The sequence below is a fragment of the Hyperolius riggenbachi genome, chromosome 4 (genome assembly GCF_040937935.1).
Source record: "Hyperolius riggenbachi isolate aHypRig1 chromosome 4, aHypRig1.pri, whole genome shotgun sequence".
In the NCBI taxonomy this organism is placed as follows: Eukaryota; Metazoa; Chordata; class Amphibia; order Anura; family Hyperoliidae; genus Hyperolius; species Hyperolius riggenbachi.
This window is the reverse complement of record NC_090649.1, coordinates 157,385,347-157,407,189: the sequence shown is the minus strand read 5'-3', so window position 1 is coordinate 157,407,189 and position 21,843 is coordinate 157,385,347. Positions and strand designations below refer to the sequence as shown.

The following is a 21,843-nucleotide window of genomic DNA, read 5'->3' as shown; positions in this document are numbered from 1 at the left end:
AATGATTCGAGCTTTGTGACATGGTGCATTGCAGACCAGGCAATATTTTTCCAGTCTTCAACTGTCCTATTTTGGTGAGCTTGTGCAAATTGTAGCATCTTTTTCCTATTTGTAGTGGAGATGAGTGGTACCCGGTAGGGTCTTCTGCTGTTGTAGCCCATCCGCCTCAAGCTTGTGCCTGTTGTGGCTTCACAAATGCTTTGCTGCATACCTCGGTTGTAGTCAATGTTGCTCTTCTATCAGCTTGAATCAGTCGGCCCATTCTCCTCTGACCTCTAGCATCAACAAAGCATTTTCGCCCATAGGACTGCCGCATACTGGATGTTTTTCCCTTTTCACACCATTCTTTGTAAACCCTAGAAATGGTTGTGCGTGAAAATCCCAGTAACTGAGCAGATTGTGAAATACTCAGACTGGCCCCTCTGGCACCAACAACTATGCCACGCTCAAAATTGCTTAAATCACCATTCTTTCCCATTCTGACAATCAGTATGGAGTTCAGGAGATTGGCTTGACCAGGACCACACACCTAAATGCATTGAAGCAACTGCCATGTGATTGGTTGATTAGATAACTGCATTAATGAGAAATTGAACAGGTGTTCCTAATAATCCTTTAGGTGAGTGTAAATGATTTAGTCAGTGTTTGCCCATTGTAAAATCTATCCTCTCCCTGATTTACATTCTGACATGGGGACATTTTTACTGCTGGCAGGTGATGCCATCTGTGGAAGAAGATGCTGCTTTTTTGGCAGTTGGAAACAGCTAGTTTTTCCCATAATGCAACAAGGCTCCCACAGTGTGATGTCAGAACCATAGTCCTGACATCACACTGTGGGGAGGGGTTTCACCACAATATCAGCCATGCAGAGCCCGCTGATGGTCCGTTTGTGAAAAGGTAAACATTTCTCATAGGAAAGGGGGTATCAGCTACTGATTGGGATGAAATTCAATTCTTGGCTACGGTTTCTCTTTAATAGCTCCACTAACTTGACTTCCACAACAACTGCTCCAATCTCTAGAACTGCAGAAAATATAGGCATGCAGTTTTCACGAACATAACCTCTAGTTATGTATTCTATCATCATGTGTTCAGTTATATTCCCTAAAGCTATTTCAGGGTCACTTTAAAGTGAGAAGGACCCAAACAACAAATTAGTATGAATGTCTTGGACTGATGTTTAGCTAATTTGCAGGCCAACACTTCTCCCAGGTTCAGAAAATGAGGAAGAATTAAACAGTTTCATAAGGTGACTGAAATAGCTCTACTACTGCAAACTAGGGTAAAGGTTGGCTTGGTTCAGAGTCCCAGTTTTAATGAACCACGTTTTGTTGTTTTTGCAGACTGCAGATGGCCATGATGCAACTGAAAGCAAAAGAAGAAGAAGTTCATGTCTTGGCTGAGGAGCTTGCGGCATGTCAACAAGCCAGAAGATCTGCAGAAGAACAAAGGCGGTTGCTGGGGTAAGCAAACCTCCTGACCATGTCTTGTAGCGTGACATGAATTATACGCTCTTTCTAGTATTTGACTGTATAACATGCGAGTCCACACTGCAAACTCAGTCCATAAAACTTACGAATAGCGTGGTAGGCTGAATGGATTTTCCTGAGTATGTCATGCCATGCACACATATCACCGTTTCCATAGCAAACCCTCTGGAAATCAGGGTGATAGTATACCATTAATCTGCAGAAACGCCAGTCTCTTCCAGGGTTCAACTCAAGTTGAAAAACTCTTGACCCGCCTTAATGGGAATGTGATTGATCAGAGCTCAAAGATCCCACAACGTAAATTTGATGTGCTCAACATAACATGGAAAAATATAACCTAAAGGCAAACTGCTGAGTATTCCCCGGCGCTTTATGAAGAATAGAAAGTCATAATGAGATGTGCATGTCGTGTGCGAGTAATTGAGAATACATTGTAATTCCACTGTAATAAAAAAAGATTATTCACAATATAAAGCACATAATGCTTTCCATGCAGCCTGTAAGTTTATAGCAGAGCTTTATAAGCCGTGCTGCAGGGTGTATACCTCAGATTTCACTGCCGATCTGTTTCTGTTCTCAATTATACACAAGTGACATTTACTATCGCACAGAATGTTATTCCTCTTGCAGCAGAGCTCCCGAAATAATATATATATGGGTATATGGGTGTGCATTATATATACAGTGTGTGTGTATTATACAGTGGCTTGCAAAAGTATTCGGCCCCTTGAAGTTTTCCACATTTTGTCACATTACTGCCACAAACATGAATCAATTTTATTGCAATTTCACATGAAAGACCAATACAAAGTGCGGTACACGTGAGAAGTGGAATGAAAATCATATTTGATTCCAAACATTTTTTACAAATAAATAACTGCAAAGTGGGGTGTGCGTAATTATTTAGCCCCTTTTGGTCTGAGTGCAGTCAGTTGCCCATAGACATTGCCTGATGAGTGCTAATGACTAAATAGAGTGCACCTGTGTGTAATCTAATGTCAGTACAAATACAGCGGCTCTGTGACGGCTTCAGAGGTTGTCTAAGAGAATATTGGGAGCAACAACACCATGAAGTCCAAAGAACACACCAGACAGGTCAGGGATAAGGTTATTGAGAAATTTAAAGCAGGCTTAGGTTACAAAAAGATTACCAAAGCCTTGAACAGCCCACGGAGCACTATTCAAGCGATCATTCAGAAATGGAAGGAGTATAGCACAACTGTAAACCTACCAAGACAAGGCCGTCCACCTAAACTCACAGGCCGAACAAGGAGAGTGCTAATCAGAAATGCAATCAAGAGGCCCATGGTGACTCTGGACGAGCTGCAGAGATCTACAGCTCAGGTGGGGGAATCTGTCCATAGGACAAGTATTAGTCATGCATTGCACAAAGTTGGCCTTTATGGAAGAGTGTCAAGAAGAAAGCCATTGTTAACAGAAAAGCATAAGAAGTCCTGTTTGCAGTTTTCCTCAAGCCATGTGGGGGGCACAGCAAACATGTGGAAGAAGGGGCTCTGGTCAGATGAGACCAAAATGGAACTTTTTGGCCAAAATGCAAAACGCTATGTGGGGCGGAAAGCTAACACTGAACATCAATCTGAACACACCATCCCCACTGTCAAATATGGTGGTGTCAGCATCATGCTCTGGGGGTGCTTCTCTTCAGCAGAGGCAGGGAAGCTGGTCAGAGTTGATGGGAAGATGGATGGAGCCAAATACAGGGAAATCATGGAAGAAAACATCATGGAGTCTGCAAAAGACTTGAGACTGGGGCGGAGGTTCACCTTCCAGCAGGACAACGACCCTAAACATAAAGCCAGGGCAACAATGGAATGGTTTAAAACAAAACATATCTATGTGGTAGAATGGCCCAGTCAAAGTCCAGATCTAAATCCAATCGAGAATCTGTGGCAAGATCTGAAAGCTGCTGTTCACAAACGCTGTCCATCTAATATGACTGAGCTGGAGCTGTTTTGCAAGGAAGAATGGGCAAGGATTTCAGTCTCTAGATGTGCAAAGCTGGTAGAGACATGTGGAAAACTTCAAGGGGGCCGAATACTTTTGCAAACCACTGTATGTATGTATACAGGGAGTGCAGAATTATTAGGCAAGTTGTATTTTTGAGGAATCATTTTCTTTTGAACAACAACCATGTTCTCAATGAACCCAAAAAACTAATTAATATCAAAGCTGAATATTTTTGAAAGTAGTTTTTAGTTTGTTTTTAGTTTTAGCTATTTTAGGGGGATATCTGTGTGTGCAGGTGACTATTACTGTGCATAATTATTAGGAAACTTAACAAAAAACAAATATATACCCATTTCAATTATTTATTTTTTACCAGTGAAACCAATATAACATCTCAACATTCACAAATATACATTTCTGACATTCAAAAACAAAACAAAAACAAATCAGTGACCAATATAGCCACCTTTCTTTGCACGGACACTCAAAAGCCTGCCATCCATGGATTCTGTCAGTGTTTTGATCTGTTCACCATCAACATTGCGTGCAGCAGCAACCACAGCCTCCCTGTTCAGAGAGGTGTACTGTTTTCCCTCCTTGTAAATCTCACATTTTATGATGGACCACAGGTTCTCAATGGGGTTCAGATCTGGGGAACAAGGAGCCCATGTTATTAGTTTTTCTTCTTTTATACCCTTTCTTGCCAGCCACGCTGTGGAGTACTTGGACGCGTGTGATGGAGCATTGTCCTGCATGAAAATCATGTTTTTCTTGAAGGATGCAGACTTCTTCCTGTACCACTGCTTGAAGAAGGTGTCTTCCAGAAACTGGCAGTAGGACTGGGAGTTGAGCTTGACTCCATCCTCAACCCGAAAAGGCCCCACAAGCTCATCTTTGATGATACCAGCCCAAACCAGTACTCCACCTCCACCTTGCTGGCGTCTGAGTCGGACTGGAGCTCTCTGCCCTTTACCAATGCAGCCACGGGCCCATCCATCTGGCCCATCAAGACTCACTCTCATTTCATCAGTCCATAAAACCTTAGAAAAATCAGTCTTGAGATATTTCTTGGCCCAGTCTTGATGTTTCAGCCTGTGTGTCTTGTTCAGTGGTGGTCGTCTTTCAGCCTGTCTTACCTTGGCCATGTCTCTGAGTATTGCACACCTTGTGCTTTTGGGCACTCCAGTGATGTTGCAGCTCTGAAATATGGCCAAACTGGTGGCAAGTGGCATCTTGGCAGCTGCACGCTTGACTTTTCTCAGTTCATGGGCAGTTATTTTGCACCTTGGTTTTTCCACACGCTTCTTGCGACCCTGTTGACTATTTTGAATGAAACGCTTGATTGTTCGATGATCACGCTTCAGAAGCTTTGCAATTTTAAGAGTGCTGCATCCCTCTGCAAGATATCGCACTATTTTTGACTTTTCTGAGCCTGTCAAGTCCTTCTTTTGACCCATTTTGCCAAAGGAAAGGAAGTTGCCTAATAATTATGCACACCTGATATAGGGTGTTAATGTCATTAGACCACACCCCTTCTCATTACAGAGATGCACATCACCTAATATGCTTAATTGGTAGTAGGCTAGGCTTTCGAGCCTATACAGCTTGGAGTAAGACAACATGCATAAAGAGGATGATGTGGTCAAAATACTCATTTGCCTAATAATTCTGTGCAGCCGGCACCACCATAGACCATAATAGGAATTACGGCTATAGCGGCACACAGTGAGTAACTTTGGCGCCATCAGAAGACGGAGCTGAAGTTGCTTTTAAAGAGACACTGAAGCGAAAAAAAATATATGATATAATGAATTGGTTGTGTACTATGAATAATTACTAGAAGATTAGCAGCAAAGAAAATATTCTCATATTGTTATTTTCAGGTATATGGTGTTTTTTCTAACATTGCATCATTCTCTAATATGTGCAGATTACACAACACTCAAGAACTAATGACCTCTCCTCTGCCAGAGGAAAAGTAAATAGTTAACTAACAGTTGAGATAATAAAAGTCAGAAAACAGCCCTCTCCAGGACTTTGAAAGTGGTAGAGATAATGGCTTTTTTGTATAGAGATAACAACTGGAGTTTCTTAACTCTTCCTGTACTGGAAACAATTAGACTGATGTATCTGATCTTAAAGAGAATCTGTATTGTTAAAATCACACAAAAGTAAACATACCAGTGCGTTAGGGGACATCTCCTATTACCCTCTGTCACAATTTCGCCGCTCCCCGCCGCATTAAAAGTGGTTAAAAACAGTTTTAAAAAGTTTGTTTATAAACAAACAAAATGGCCACCAAAACAGGAAGTAGGTTGATGTACAGTATGTCCACACATAGAAAATACATCCATACACAAGCAGGCTGTATACAGCCTTCCTTTTGAATCTCAAGAGATCATTTGTGTGTTTCTTTCCCCCTGCATCTCTCATGCACTGAAGTGTCAGGCTGCTCTTTTCTTCCTGCAAACAGCTTTGCCCTTGTCTGTAATTCTTCAGTATGTGAAAGCCCAGCCAGCTCAGAGGACGATTTATCCAGCTTGTAAAAGATAAGAGAGAAGAGAGAAGCTGCTCTAATCTAAATAACACACAGGCAGTGTGCATAGAGGGGCCTGGAACAGGGAGTTCATAGCAGAACCACAACACTGAAGAACTTGGCAGCCTTCCAGACACAGGCTGACAAGTCTGACAGGAGAGAGATAAGTTGATTTATTACAGAGACTGTGATAGTACAAAGTGCTGCAGTAAGCCAGAACACATTAGAATAGCTTTTGGAACTTGTAGGATGATAAAAAACAGGATGCAATTTTTGTTACGGAGTCTCTTTAATGTTTTATTTCTTAGCTGTACTACACATACAAATCATAATATCATAGTTTTTTTTTTCGCTTCAGTGTCTCTTTAAAACACTGTAATTCGGCCTCCAGCAATAGCTGGAAGCAGAATGACATCATTCCCCGCCATCCACGTGGACCTAGACGGGAAATAGTAATTAACTCCGCCGGGACTTGTGCAGCAGCAGGATAAGCCATACCGGCTGTATCCTGCGCCCAAGTCTCCTGGCGGCGAATCCTCTCGTATGCACATATAATAGACACATACATACATACATATAATACATACGCACACACGCACTGTATATATATTACAAACAGTAACATTTTTGTCAGTAAATGTAACTCTTCTTTGAAAACAAAACACAACAGAAAAATATTTTATTTTTAATTTTCCATTTTTTTTTACATATTTCATTCAAAAATGTTGTTATATCTCCAAAAAAAAGTACAAAACTTTGTTTCAGTGTTCAAGTCCATTCATTACGGAAAAAAACATATATAGTATGTCCTATTTCATGTAGGTTTTCTTGACAGAAATTCTAAGTAAACCTAATGAGTGCAAAATGTCTAAAAACTGCTTGGCAGTAGATGTTCGCGGTTAGGACAAATCGGCTGGCAGGGAAAGGGTTAAATCCTATTTCAGCTGTGTAAATCCTCTGCTATTTTGGAGTTACATTTTCATTATTTTTCTAATGCACGGTTTCATCCCATCCTAATTGTACGCAGGTCACAGTCTGGCAGATGTTTGCAGTTTGAGCTTCCCGACACGTCTAACATTTGATAATCAGCAATCACCACCGTTTCCATTACTGTGAAATATTATGTGATCTTGGTAGTGGTACAGCTTTATTACATTGTGTGCAGAACTAATCAGAACCTTTCATGTGTTTGCTTAGAAAACTATCACATGCACTCCTGAAATCTGAGTTGATAGTTGTGTGCTGTGGTCCGTGTAATCTGTTACAGGATCTCACAAAAGTGAGTATAGGGGCCCATACACTGGCCGATTTCAGCCTTCGATCAGAAATCGATTCTTTTAAATCAGCAAATCGATCGATTTGCGATTGATTTCGATCAATTTTGGGGGTCACGGTGGGGACGGTATTTTGGGGGTCATAGGCAGCATTTTTCTTCCTCCAAACACAGCGAGTTGAGTTAATGCCAAAGAGCTCTATTTTGGTCTCATCAGACCACAGCACCTTCTCTCAGTCACTCACAGAATCATTCAGGTGTTCATTGGCAAACTTCAGACGGGCCTGCACATGTGCCTACTTGAGCAGGGGGACCTTGCGAGCCCTGCAGGATTTTAATCCATTGCGGTGTAATGTGTTTCCAATGGTTTTCTTGGTGACTGTGGTCCCTGCTAATTTGAGGTCATTCACTAACTCCTCCCGTGTAGTTCTAGGGTGCTTTTTCACCTTTCTCAGAACCATTGACACCCCACGAGGTGAGATCTTGCGTGAAGCCCCAGAGCGAGGTCGATTGATGGTCATTTTGTGCTCCTTCCATTTTTGAACAATCGCACCAACAGTTGTCACCTTCTCTCCCAGCTTCTTGCTAATGGTTTTGTAGCCCATTCCAGCCTTGTGCAGGTCTACAATTTTGTCTCTGACATCCTTGGACAGCTCTTTGATCTTTCCCATGTTGGAGAGTTTGGAGTCTGCTTGATTGATTCTGTGGACAGGTGTCTTTTATACAGGTGACTAGTTAAGACAGGTGTCTTAATGAGGGTGACTAATTGAGTAGAAGTGTCTAACCACTCTGTGGGAGCCAGAACTCTTAATGGTTGGTAGGGGTTCAAAAACTTATTTCACTCAATGAAATGCAAATTAGTTGCTATCTTTTATTTAACCTCCCTGGCGGTTTATTTATTTTGCCAGGGAGGCTGAAATGGGGTTTTTTTTAAATAAAAAAAAAAATATTTCATGCAGCCAACTGAAAGTTGGCTGCATGAAAGCCCACTAGAGGGCGCTCCGGAAGCGTACTTTCGATCGCCTCCGGCAATCGAAAGTAACAAGATAGGCCGCAATGAGCGGCCTATCTTGTTTCGCTTTCCTCGTCGCCATGGCGACGAGCGGAGTGACGTCATGGACGTCAGTCGACGTCCTGACGTCAGAGCCGCCCGATCCAGCCCCTAGCGCCGGCCGGAACTGTTTGTTCCGGCTGCGCTGGGCTCGGGCGGCTGGGGGGACCCTCTTTCGCCGCTGCACGCGGCGGATCGCCGCGGAGCGGCGGCGATCGGGCAGCACACGCGGCTGGCAAAGTGCTGGCTGCGTGTGCTGCTTTTTGCAGAATGCAAATCGGCCCAGCAGGGCCTGAGCGGCGACCTCCGGCGGCATACCCCGAGCTCAGCTCGGGATTACCGCCAAGGAGGTTAAGGTTATTTTTTCGATTTTCCTTTTGATGTGCTATCTGCCACTGTTAAAATAAACCTACCATTGAAATGATACTGTTCTGAGACTTTTCATTTCTTTGTCATTGGACAAACTTACAAAATCAGTGAGGGGTCAAATAATTATTTCCTCCACTGTAAATACTAAATAATAATAATACATTTTACTAGCCCACCATGCGCCCCTAACTTTTTCTCCACTATCTTATATCTGGCCAACACCCTCTGCACTCAGCCTCACCCACGAATTGTTCCCAACTTTTCCCTGCTTTTACCGTACCTACTGACCTTTGCCCTACATCTATTACTTTAATTAGACACACCTAATACCGCCTTTCAGTGATCACTCTTTAGGTATATAACACAACCATATCCATGACTTTATTGCTAGTATCACTGTTATGTCATGTTAAGAATACTGTGATGCTCTTTACTTTATACGGTGGACAACATAGATAGGTTTTTCTCGGCTTCAATTGTGTACTAGCTAACTGCCAGGTGCTGCATTGGTATACGTTTACTCTGACATCGTGTGCTTGTGGATGTCTATTATGTTATAACCAGATGTTGACTAAAATGCATTTAAATACTGATTACACTGTGTAACACACTTTTGGCTTATATGCAACATAGGCTATGTCTGATGTATAGCTCTCTCTGTCCTACAGCTATATACTCCTATCTGAATTGCCTGAAGAAGTGGGGTTACACATGCGCAACGCGTTGTGAAACTGTGGAGTGTATGAATACATTTTTGTTTGTGTTATACCCTTTAACACTTTTGTATTGGAGTGTCCTTTGGAGTGGCTAGATATCCACCTCTGCCACGTCATTGTTTTAAAACTTGTATCTTATTGTTTTATCCTATTGGTGCCTCTGTTCACTTGCATCAATTATCTATCCACCCTGGTGAAAGGGCGGAAAACGTCTTACGTTTCTTCCTATCTGCAGAGAGCGACTTCTTAATCCTGAGTGGGGACAGGTTTAATCTCCCCACCTGCCTATACAGTGGTTGCCTATGTGGTAACCCTGGTTTGTGAGTATACCTTACTTACCTTTCATTACCCCTCCCTTGAATCCATACATACTACACTATATTGGGCTCTCGGTGTCCCTTTGTGTTTTTTCTCAAATTTTATACCTCCATCAAAAGGGTTTTTTATGTGGATAAGTAAGTAAACATTTTATGTCGTTTATGATGCAGACATTCTAGTTTTTTAACCTGTGGTAGATGTCCTCCAGTGGGTACTTGTACTGGGGTCAGCAAATTCATTTATACATGCTTTGGATGAAAAAAATGATCTATAAACTACCTGAATGAAGTATTGTGTAGTGAATTAAAGGCCCCCTGCACACTGCAAATCCGATTTGCGCTTCCGATTTTGCCTGGATGCTAACAAAAGAAAAATGCAGAAAAAACGCAGCATGCAGTACCGATTAAAAATCGAAAAAAGGAATCGCATGTGAAAATCGATTAAAACTCTAAATCGGAATTGCATGTAGTGCGCAAGAGGCCTAAGGGAGGTTTATACACAATTAGGAAGCATGTCTAGAAAATATGTACATGGCAAGTAATTGAAATAATATTACCCATACTCTGGATACTTGGCAAACATTAGTTTACATAATGGAGTGCATACTATAATACTGTTGAGAAACTCTGACTTACATAAATGTGCATGACATGAGCCTTGTGTTATGAATTGAACAGAGGCGCCAAAAGGATAAAAACAATATTTAAAATGTTTAAAAATTGCTTAGGAGGCAGTGGTGGCGCCAGGTGTAACTCACTCAGGTGTAGACATTACGCTGCTGTGTACTCCTACTTTCACTGCCTGATGCAGCGGGTGTAGACCTGCGAAACGCGGTGTACTAAACCCCTGGAGTGTAACATTAAATTTACCTTGCTGAATAAGCACAGCATTCTTGTGTCTGCTTGAGGGAGGTAAGTCCACCACTGCCTCCTAAGCAATTTTTAAACATTTTAAATATTGTTTTTGTCCTTTTGGCACCTCTGTTCAATTCATAACAAAGTATATATCCACCCTTGGTGGAGGGGGATACCCCTTTTTTCTTAACGTCTACAGAGAGCGACTTCTTAGCCCTGAGTGGGGACAGGCCAATCTCCTCACCTGCCTATACAGTGGTTGCCTGGAGGTAACCCTGGTTTGTGAGTATATAATTTTACTCTTTCACAACATACCATTTGCCTTGACTTACTGCACCATATTGGGCTCTCGGTTCTCTTTCTTTATGACATGAGCCTTGCATTTCCAGCACTTCCAGATTGTCCTTTTTTTTCATGTTGGCCTTGAAATTAAAGGGACCCTTAAGTGACATGTGACACAATGAGATAGACGTGTGTATGTACAGTGCTAAGCACACAAGCATTTATGCTGTGATGCTTTTCTTCTTAATATTCAGTTATATTTAGGTATGTTTTTCTCCAGTCGGGAGCCAGTGGGACTACTGATAAGGAATTACAGCCATAAAATACTTTGTAGGAGGATAGATACAATTGTTGATCTCATCACTTAAGTTTCACTTTAACCCTCTCTCGACCACCTAACGCCCACTGGTGGTGGGAGGGTGTCAGCTACAGGACCGCCTAACGCCGATTGGCATCAGATCCTGTAGGCAGAGAATAGCAGGAATCGCGTGTGCTTATGCATGCACAACCCCGCTGCTGCGATCAGAGCTGGCAGGCTGTTATGGGACAAAAAAGGTCTATTTTCTTTTGTACATCGCTGCGATCTAGCTCAGCGCTGTACTGGGGACAGCCCTGTCACTTGGCTGGCTCCTGGAGTGGCTCACAACGCAATCCCTCTCATAGAGGTGATCACAGTACTGTATCTCGGAGGGAGTGAAGGAGGGAGGTATAATTTAAAAAATAATTTTTTTTAAATCACTCAAATTAATAAAAACAAACAAACAAATGTAGCAGCAATCAGATACCACCAACAGAAAGCTCTGTTGATGGGCAGAAAAGGAGGCACGATTCATTTGGTTGTTAAGTTGTATGGCTGTGCTATAAACTATTAAAGCTGCAGTGTGCTGAATTGTAAAAAATAGCCTGGTCTCTAGGGGGGGTGTAAGCCTGTGGTCCTCATGGGGTTAAATTATATCCATGTAAAATACATAATTTACTTTAGATAAACACATACACACGCACGCACACACACACACCTCTATCACTCGTATATGTAGTGTTTGTATTCTGCAAGTTCAGTATCTCTACCAGAGGGATGGTATCTTGAAGGTTCTGTGCAGTATTTAAGCTGTTCCAAGCACCACACACCTCTGAACTAAGAACTTTGATGTTGTTCCTGGAGTCTGTTGAAGCCACCCTCCCAGCATGCAAATTAAGCTAGCCATACACTATACCAGGGGTGCCCACACTTTTTTGGCTTGCGAGCTACTTGGAAATTTGTCGCGACCAAGAGATCTACCAGTACAGGTAGCTAAGTATAGGTGCCCAGCATAGGTAGTTAGGTGTAGATGCCCTGCATAGGTAGCTAAATGCAGGAGCCCCGCATAGGTAGCTAAATGTAGGTGCCCAGCATAGGTAGTTAAGTGTAGGTGCCCAGCATAGGTGGTTAAATGTAGGTGCCCAGCATAGATAGCTAAATGTAGGTGCCCAGCATAGGTAGCTAAATGTAGGTGCCCAGCATAGGTAGCTAAATGTAGGTGCCCAGCATGGGTAGCTAAAAGTAGGTGCCCAGCATAGGTTGCTAAATGTAGGTGCCCAGCATAGGTAGCTAAATGTAGGTGCCCAGCATAGGTAGCTAAAAATAGATGCTCAGCATAGGTAGCTAACAGCATAGGTAGCTAAATGTAGGTGCCCAGCATAGGTAGCTAAAAGTAGGTGCGCAGCATAGGTAGATAAAAGTAGGTGCCCAGCATAGGTAGCTAAAAGTAGGTGCCCGGCATAGGTAGCTAAATGTAGGTGCCCAGCATAGGTAGCTAAATGTAGGTGCCCAGCTTAGGTAGCTAAATGTAGGTGCCCAGCATAGGTAGCTAAATGTAGGTGCCCAGCATAGGTAGCTAAAAGTAGATGCACAGCATAGGTAGCTAAATGTAGGTGCCCAGCATAGGTAGCTAAAAGTAGATGCACAGCATAGGTAGCTAAATGTAGGTGCCCAGCATAGGTAGCTAAATGTAGGTGCCCAGCTTAGGTAGCTAAATGTAGATGCAAAGTAATCACTTACCGAGCTCCAGATCGGCAGCCAAGAAAGCGGGAGTTCAGTCCGGCGGGCGATATGGATAGCAAGCGTCCCATCACTTTCTGCTGCCTGCACTGCTCTCGGCCAATCAGGAAAGGGATGGGGAGGGTTCATGCGTCGCTGAAGGGGAAGGGAGGGCCGAGAGCAGCAGCAGCAGAATGTGATGAGACGCGGCCACACAGCGCGATAATACAGCTGCTGGGGGCAACTTTTGCTGGGACGCGGCCAGGAGGCCGCGATATACCCAACAGGCAGTTGCGATCGACCTATTGGGCACCCAGGCACTATACACTTTGGGATAGATCAGGTGAACAGTCAATACCTTACTGTTTACCTGGTCTGACACACTGAACCAGTAGATATTAGCATAAATATTGTCTAATATCATTTCAAAGCATAGACGTGACCAGCACTGGCCGATTCAAGAAGCAGATTTATTCACTTGTAAGATGTGAACAACAGCCTGGACATCCGACAGCAATCAGGATGTAACTATACCTCATAAAGTATAAATAGCTGATGCCTCCATTGCAGCCTGGTCTGCTCACACAATGGACTGTCGCCGTTCGACCAGGTAAACTGTTCTTTGTCAAGTGATAGCATGGATGGATAAATGGATGCTATCACTTGACAAAGAATGGTTTACCCATTCAAAATGGCGACAGTCCGTTGTGTGGGCAGACCAGGCTGCAATGGAGGCATGACCTGATTATGAATGGTGTCTTTGGCCTAATGCATGCAGCAAGAGCTATTTATACTTTATGAGGTATAGCTGCATCCTGATTGCTGTCGGATGTCCAGACTGTTGTTCACATCTTACAAGTGAATAAACTGGCTTCTTGAGTCGGCCAGTGCTGGTCACGTCTATGCTTTGGATTCTACAAGTCAGTGCTAGCCACACAAACTAGACCGGACACGACCAACGGATGCAAGAGAGGTGTGCTGTCTGAGAAGTATATTATGGTCTAATATCCATTGTAACACCTTAACTGCAAACTTTGTATACTGCCCAATGAAGTACAAAGCTATGGGAACCACGATCATATACCACTTTCACCAGCATTCATCGGGCAAGAAAAAGCATGGCCAATCAATTTTTTATTGATATTTATATCCTAATATAATTTGTAAATGCTTTCGTTTTAGTTGATTTCTGAAAAAGTGGCCACACACTAGTTATTATTTTTTTTTTTTTTGGGAGTTAGACAATTTTATCAATATAATTTTTTTTTGGAGTTAGACAATTTTATCAATATAATTGAAGGACACTTCAGTCGTGTATTTTTCATGTAAAATCAATTGATAATACATGCTTAAAGGCAAATCACAGAAAAGGTTTTGTTTTGCTTTGTCTGATGTTGAATCTACGGTCAATTTGTCTCTTATTTTACGTTAGCTATGCAAATTCGGTTTAACAGCAGTTTAGTCAGGGGAACCAAATGAATTGCAATATCAAAGTGCTGTTGAACCAGTGTATTGGTGTATTGGCCTTCACATAGGAAGCATCACAAAGAAGCCCTCTCAGAATGACATACAGTGGAGGAAATAATTATTTGACCCCTCACTGATTTTGTAAGTTTGTCCAATGACAAAGAAATGAAAAGTCTCAAAACAGTATCATTTCAATGGTAGGTTTATTTTAACAGTGGCAGATAGCAAATCTAAAGGAAAATCGAAAAAATAACCTTAAATAAAAGATAGCAACTGATTTGCATTTCATTGAGTGAAATAAGTTTTTGAACCCCTACCAACCATTAAGAGTTCTGGCTCCCACAGAGTGGTTAGACACTTCTACTCAATTAGTCACCCTCGTTAAGGACACCTGTCTTAACTAGTCACTTGTATAAAAGACACCTGTCCACAGAATCAATCAATCAAGCAGACTCCAAACTCTCCAACATGGGAAAGACCAAAGAGCTGTCCAAGGATGTCAGAGACAAAATTGTAGACCTGCACAAGGCTGGAATGGGCTACAAAACCATTAGCAAGAAGCTGGGAGAGAAGGTGACAACTGTTGGTGCGATTGTTCGAAAATAAAAGGAGCACAAAATGACCATCAATCGACCTCGCTCTGGGGCTGCACGCAAGATCTCACCTCGTGGGGTGTCAATGGTTCTGAGAAAGGTGAAAAAGCATCCTAGAACTACACGGGAGGAGTTAGTGAATGACCTCAAATTAGCAGGGACCACAGTCACCAAGAAAACCATTGGAAACACATTACACCGCAATGGATTAAAATCCTGCAGGGCTCGCAAGGTCCCCCTGCTCAAGAAGGCACATGTGCAGGCCCGTCTGAAGTTTGCCAATGAACACCTGAATGATTCTGTGAGTGACTGGGAGAAGGTGCTGTGGTCTGATGAGACCAAAATAGAGCTCTTTGGCATTAACTCAACTCGCTGTGTTTGGAGGAAGAAAAATGCTGCCTATGACCCCCAAAACACCGTCCCCACCGTCAAGCATGGGGGTGGAAACATTTTGCTTTGGGGGTGTTTTTCTGCTAAGGGCACAGGACAACTTAATCGCATTAATGGGAAAATGGACGGAGCCATGTATCGTGAAATCCTGAACGACAACCTCCTTCCCTCTGCCAGGAAACTGAAAATGGGTCGTGGATGGGTGTTCCAGGACGACAATGACCCAAAACATACAGCAAAGGCAACAAAGGAGTGGCTCAAGAAGAAGCACATTAAGGTCATGGAGTGGCCTAGTCAGTCTCCGGACCTTAATCCAATAGAAAACCTATGGAGGGAGCTCAAGCTCAGAGTTGCACAGAGACAGCCTCGAAACCTTAGGGATTTAGAGATGATCTGCAAAGAGGAGTGGACCAACATTCCTCCTAAAATGTGTGCAAACTTGGACATCAATTACAAGAAACGTTTGACCTCTGTGCTTGCAAACAAGGGTTTTTCCACTAAGTATTAAGTCTTTTATTATTAGAAGGTTCAAAAACTTATTTCACTCAATGAAATGCAAATCAGTTGCTATCTTTTATTTAAGGTTATTTTTTCAATTTTCCTTTTGATGTGCTATCTGCCACTGTTAAAATAAACCTACAATTGAAATGATACTGTTCTGAGACTTTTCATTTCTTTGTCATTGGACAAACTTACAAAATCAGTGAGGGGTCAAATAATTATTTCCTCCACTGTAGGTATTTGCACACAGTGCAGCTCGTGTTATGTATACAACACGCGTGTTATTTCTGTGTTGCGTGTTACTCAAATAACGTAATGCACATTATAGAAGCAATGTGTGCATTGTGTACATAGTGCAAGTTGCGGTATGTGCAAATTGCATGTTATGTTGATGGCATAAATACAGGTAGAATTACTGTGCCCTTTTTTGCGCACAGCAATCTTACTAACATTTAGTGAATTTGTGCCGATGTCGCAGATCACTGACGTAAGAAGATCTGTGTCAACTGTTTGTTAAGTGCAATCGTTTTTTCGTTTCTCCAGTTTTCATTTAACCACTTGCCGACCAGGGGAATTTTCACTAATCGGTGCTGCGTGGGCTCTACAGCCCGCAGCACCGATCAGCAGTGCAGCAGGGCGATCAGACTACCCCCCCTTTTTTCCCCACTAGGGGGATGTCCTGCTGGGGGGGGTCTGATCGCCGCCGGCCATTAGTGGGTAGCGGGGGGGGGGGCTCCTCAAAGCCCCCCTCCAGCGTTTTGTGCGCTCCCTCCCTCCCCTTACCTCCCTCTCCCTTGCTGGGCTGCGCAGGACGGATAACCGTCCTGCGCATTGTGGGATAGGCTTCAGCCTATCATATGGCGGCGATCCCCGGCCAATCAGAGGCCGGGGATCGCCGATCTGACTTACGGTGCTGCTGCGCAGCAGCGCCGTATGATGTAAACAGCGGGGATTTCTTCCCCGCCTGTTTACATTTTGCCGGCGAGCCGCTATCGGCGGCTCTCCGGCTGTTCACGGAGACACCCTCCGTGAACTGACATGCGTTTCCATGGTAACCCACAGACGACCAGTTTACGCCAATCGGCGTTAGCTGGTCGTCAAGAGGTTAAAAGACACCTGAAGTGAGAGGGAAATGGAGGCTGACATATTTATTTCCTTTAAACCATGCAAATTGCCTGGCTATCCTGCTGATTCTCTCCCTCTAATGCTTCATACACACTTGAGATAAAAGTCTTTGGAAAATGAAAGATCACAGACCAATTTTACCCCATTCCATGTAGTATGAGAGCCATACTCTACACAGTCTATTCTATTTGTAAAAACAAAACAGAGGACACCAAGAGCCCAATAGTGCAATATTGTCTGGTAAGCTCAATATATAATGTAAAGTCAAAGGTTCTTATACTCACAAAGGTGGGTTACCATCAGGTAACCACTTGACAGGCAGATGGGGAGTATTAGTACCTGACCCCACTCAGGTATAAAAGTCGCTCTCTGTAGATAGGAAAATGGGGAAAGAACCCCTCCACCAGGGGTGGACTTAATCGTGCTGTAATATGTAGGAACAGAGGCGCCAAGCAGAGTAAAACAATGTTCTAAAAATGATAAAAAGAGGGAAGTCGAGGTGGACTTACCTCCCTCTGGTAGTGGACATATACTCAAATGCAGAGTAAAAAATAAACAATTTATTCACAGCTCCATAAAATCGCAACGCGTTTCGCGGTCAACAATCCCATGTACACACTCAAAAGATCATTATCTGCAAAAGATCTGTTCCTGCAAAAGATCCATTCCTGCAAAATGCATTCATAGTCTATGATATCTGCAGATCATCATACACACCTTGTTTAACAGACTTCATCTGCATATCTAGGAATCAACTGCAGATCTGAAAATCCATCCTGGTGGATCTGATCTGCAGATGAATGTCTGTTAAACAAGGTGTATATGAGGATCTGCAGATCTCAGACTATGAATGCATTTTGCAGGAATGGATCTTTTGCAGGAACAGATCTTTTGCAGATAATGATCTTTTGATTGTGTACGGGCATCTTTGTGTGCAGCATCTTGCAAAGATTTTATCTGATGGGGAGTGCAGCTCCATAGAATAGACTGTAGAGTATGGCTCTCATACTACATGGAAGGGGGTAAAATTGGTCTGCGATCTTGCCTTTTCCAAAGACTTTTATCTCAAGTGTGTATGAACCATAACACTTTTAGCCATAGACCGTGAACAAGTATATGCAGATTAAATGTTTGACTTTCGTACTTTAACCTTAAAAAAATGAGTTCAACTTACCTGGTGCTCCGATCCCCGCCGTATCTCACTTCTGTTATTTTGTTATTTTGCCGCTTTAATGTCGCAAACAACTCCAGCAGTCCTCACTCCCGTTGACACAGAGGGCTCCTGGCAAGTCACAAAAACTGAAAGTAAGCTGCGGCGGGGACCGGAAGATCATTTTGTCCCAGTGTGGGCACAGGACGTCGGGGGGGGGGGGGGGGGGGCTGTGATAGAAGCCCCAGTTAAGTTGAACTCTTTTTGTTTTTAAGAGTACAGTACTCCTTTAAAAATGATTTTTCATAAAATTCCTGTAATTCTTTTGAAAAGAATTGGCTTGACCTTTTCTCTGTATGTGTGAATCTGAATGCCTGGGCACAGTTGATTGCATTTTTCTGCGTTGTAGGCTGTCAGAAGTGAAGTGACAGCTGCGGTACAGTGATCCATATCCTGTGGTAGCTCTATGCACTGCTGCAATCACACACATGAAAAGCAGGACAGTAGTTCATTTTTCTTCTGCTATCTTGGCAGATCTCATTCTTACGTTGTCTGCAGCTACTTTGATCCATCAACATTTGTGTTATTAAAAACCTTGCACTTTTTTCTTCTCCCCTGCTAAGATGACACAAGTAAGCGGGACTCAAGGAGTAAAAGCTCACATATGTTTTTGATGGTGACCATCCTATCAGTACGCACAGCGTACTTCCATAAATAAGGGAGTGGCAGATGGCTATGACTCCTCAAGTGCTTTACATGAAATAGAGATAAGGACCTGTGTCAGAAGCAGGCCAGAACGGATCACATGAAACATGACTTCATCTGGATGCCATATGATAGATCCTACATCTGGACGCCTGCCAAATGAATGCATTTTTCTGCCGCTCTCTTTCACTGATCCCTGTTTCAGTGTTCTATAAAGAGTTTGTTTAAAAATAAAATTCCAGCTTATTAAAAAACGTGAACATTTATAAGTGGGGATAAGTTTTCATCCTCCCTTCCTTGCATTGTCCCGCATGCTTTATCCTGTCCCTGACATTGGGACAAAGGATGGGCTGAAAATGAAAGACTAATGCTGGCCACATGTATGGATTTTAATGCAAACTTATTAATAATATATGTTGAAACATTTGCAAATGAATGTAAAGTGATCATTTGAATGTAAAATTATCTTTTAGGTTTGATTGGGTGTAAATTATTTGATGCAACAATTACGTTTGAGCTAAAACAATTGCAGTTGATTGATTCTTCTTAACCTTTTATACAAATAGTTAATATATACCGTTTTTATTAATGTGCGCTGCAGCGCCACTTAATTATTCGCCTTCCCCAGCCCAAGGCATAGCAGCGCAGGGAGGGTTTGATATTTGCCTGGTCTGGATGCAGGGTTGGCTCTTAAAGGATTGTCTGTCCTCTTCCACTACTGAGCGGTGCTGTAATGCTGACATCATCCTCTGGGTCCAGATCACATGGTATGACGTGATTGGGACCCGGAGGAGGTTGTCGGCGATGCCTCACTGCTTAGTCGTGGAAGAGGACATACTTCTTCAGGTCCCCATTACATTACAGCGCCGCTCTGTGGTGGAAGCAGATAGCCGGTGCTGCAGCTGTATCTTGTAAATATCAAGTGCTCCCTGCCCTGCTCTGCATTAGCCTTAGGGAGGCAGCCCAAGTATAGCCAAGGCAGTTAAAAGGTTAACTTAAGCTACACACTCTAGATTGTACTCAGCCATGGTGGACGATAAAGATTGCCTTGATAGAGAATCTACAGTGAATCCAGCATGTATACAGCGGCTGCCTGACTAACGTCTGCTAACAATCCCTCATGCTAGATCTTTTGTGATCTCCAACATCCAAGCGACCTCCAAACGCATTGTTCTTCTCACTCCCCCCCACCCCGTTAGGAAGCAGCTCTGTTGTTGCCCCCCCCCCATAGTAACAGATTTGTCACTAGTCTGGAGACTAGTGATGCATCTGTACAGCACCGCACTGCACTGTTGTGATTGTTTGATTGAATTTTAAGTGCATGAGTAAAGGTAAGGGACTATCTCATAACTCATGCAATTTTTGCATTTGAGGCAGCTGTTCCAGATAAATTCCCTTTGGAAAAGTTAGTCATGTGACCCAGAGCTCCCTTCATCAAGCATGGAGCTAGCAGCAAAGTGGGTGTTCCTCCCTATGCTGCTGACAGATTATCTCCTTTATGGCCAGGGCTTATCATTATGAGACTCTTCTGTTGCAGTCCTGGCATCAGTGAGTTGATCCTTACCAGCAGGGGAGTAGGTGGTAAACATCAGGCGATCTGTGCTTGCAGGGAGAGACTGCTGATGCCCCTCCCATCATGCGGGTAATGATAGGATTGGGGGGGGGGGGTGTATACAGCTTCCATCCAGTGATACTGCATCATCATTTCAGTAGGGAATTGTACTGCCAGAGCCAGCCAGATCATTTTACTATCATATGCATTAAAATAATGTGAGGCCGAGACAGGGCTTTAAAGCTGCTATTAACTTGTCAGTAGATATAAGTTAGAGCAGGACAATGCCAATGTAGAAGAGTTAAATAATATAATTTGTGATTTATTTCTGCACATAATGTCATTCTAAGTATGTTTTTTTCACCAAAATTTGGATTCATGTTGCAGTTCAGACCACAGATAAAGGTGGTAAGAAATATATCAACGAAAAAGTGAAAGGATGCAGCACAGAGTTGGCTATGAAATACAAATGATTGGAATTTCCTTGCAGGGAGAAGACCTCTAAACAGGAAGAGAGCTTGAAGAAGACTTTGGATGTGCTGAGGCGTTTTCAGGCGGAACAGAAAGCTATTAAAGAAGAAGTTGGTGCCTTTATTTCAGAGTGGATTACATTCAGAAGAGATATTAGTGATAGAACAGAAGAATCCTTGAAAAGCCATTCTGCAGGTTTGTCATCGAGATAATGAGCATAAAGTCCCTTGTCACCGGCATAATGAGCATAAAGTCTCTTTTATTATAAGATGGTCAGAAGGTCTGGAATCAGGATACTATATAGTTACTCATTTTATAAGATTCAGAGAGAAAAACATCGTACACATGACTGACTTAAAGTGTACCTGAGATGCTGCAATAGAAAAAATGTATATATACCTGGGGCTTCCTCCAGCCCCCTTCAGCCTGATCTGTCCCTCGCCGCCGTCCACCACCTTCTTGATCATTCTTAAGGACTCCCGTAAGTTCGGCCAGTCGGGGCCAGTGTCTGTTCAGTAGTACTGCACAGGTGCTGAACGCTTTCAGCCACGGGAGCGCAACAGGGGCCACGCGCAGCCAACCCACGAATGCGCAGTAAGCCCCTACTGGCTGAACTTACAGGAGTCCTTACAGAGGATCCAGAAGGTGGAGGACAGCGGCGAGAGATGAATCAGGCTGAAGGGGGCTGAAGGAAGCCCCAGGTATGTCTACATTTTTTATATTGTGCCTTCTCAGGCTCCCTTTAAAGCGGACCTGAACTCAGAATGTTCTCTCTGCTCTAAAAGATACGCAACAGCATAATAACCTTTAAACAAAAGAACATTTCTTTGTTACACCTGATACAAATCCTAAAATAAATCTGCACTATTTTACTTCCTGATTCATTGAAGCAGACATAATGTTAACCTCTTGTGCTTTCAAATGGCCTTATCTGCCTTCTCTGCCATAGGCAGTCATGTGACACAAGGGGGAGATCAGATTACAACTTGTGATTAGACACAAATGATGGGGGATT

At 43.0% G+C, this 21,843-nt stretch overlaps 1 protein-coding gene across 3 annotated transcripts in view; it reads left to right on the top strand.

The window, feature by feature from the left end:
* The window catches only part of LEKR1 (leucine, glutamate and lysine rich 1), a 319,504-nt gene that overhangs the window by 65,178 nt on the left and 232,483 nt on the right, over positions 1–21,843 (top strand). For all 3 annotated transcript variants that reach the window (XM_068280847.1, XM_068280848.1, XM_068280846.1), the window contains exons 4-5: positions 1,344–1,463; positions 20,848–21,023. In XM_068280847.1, the coding sequence (XP_068136948.1) occupies positions 1,344–1,463; positions 20,848–21,023 (296 nt within the window). The remainder of the gene's footprint in view (positions 1–1,343; positions 1,464–20,847; positions 21,024–21,843) is intronic.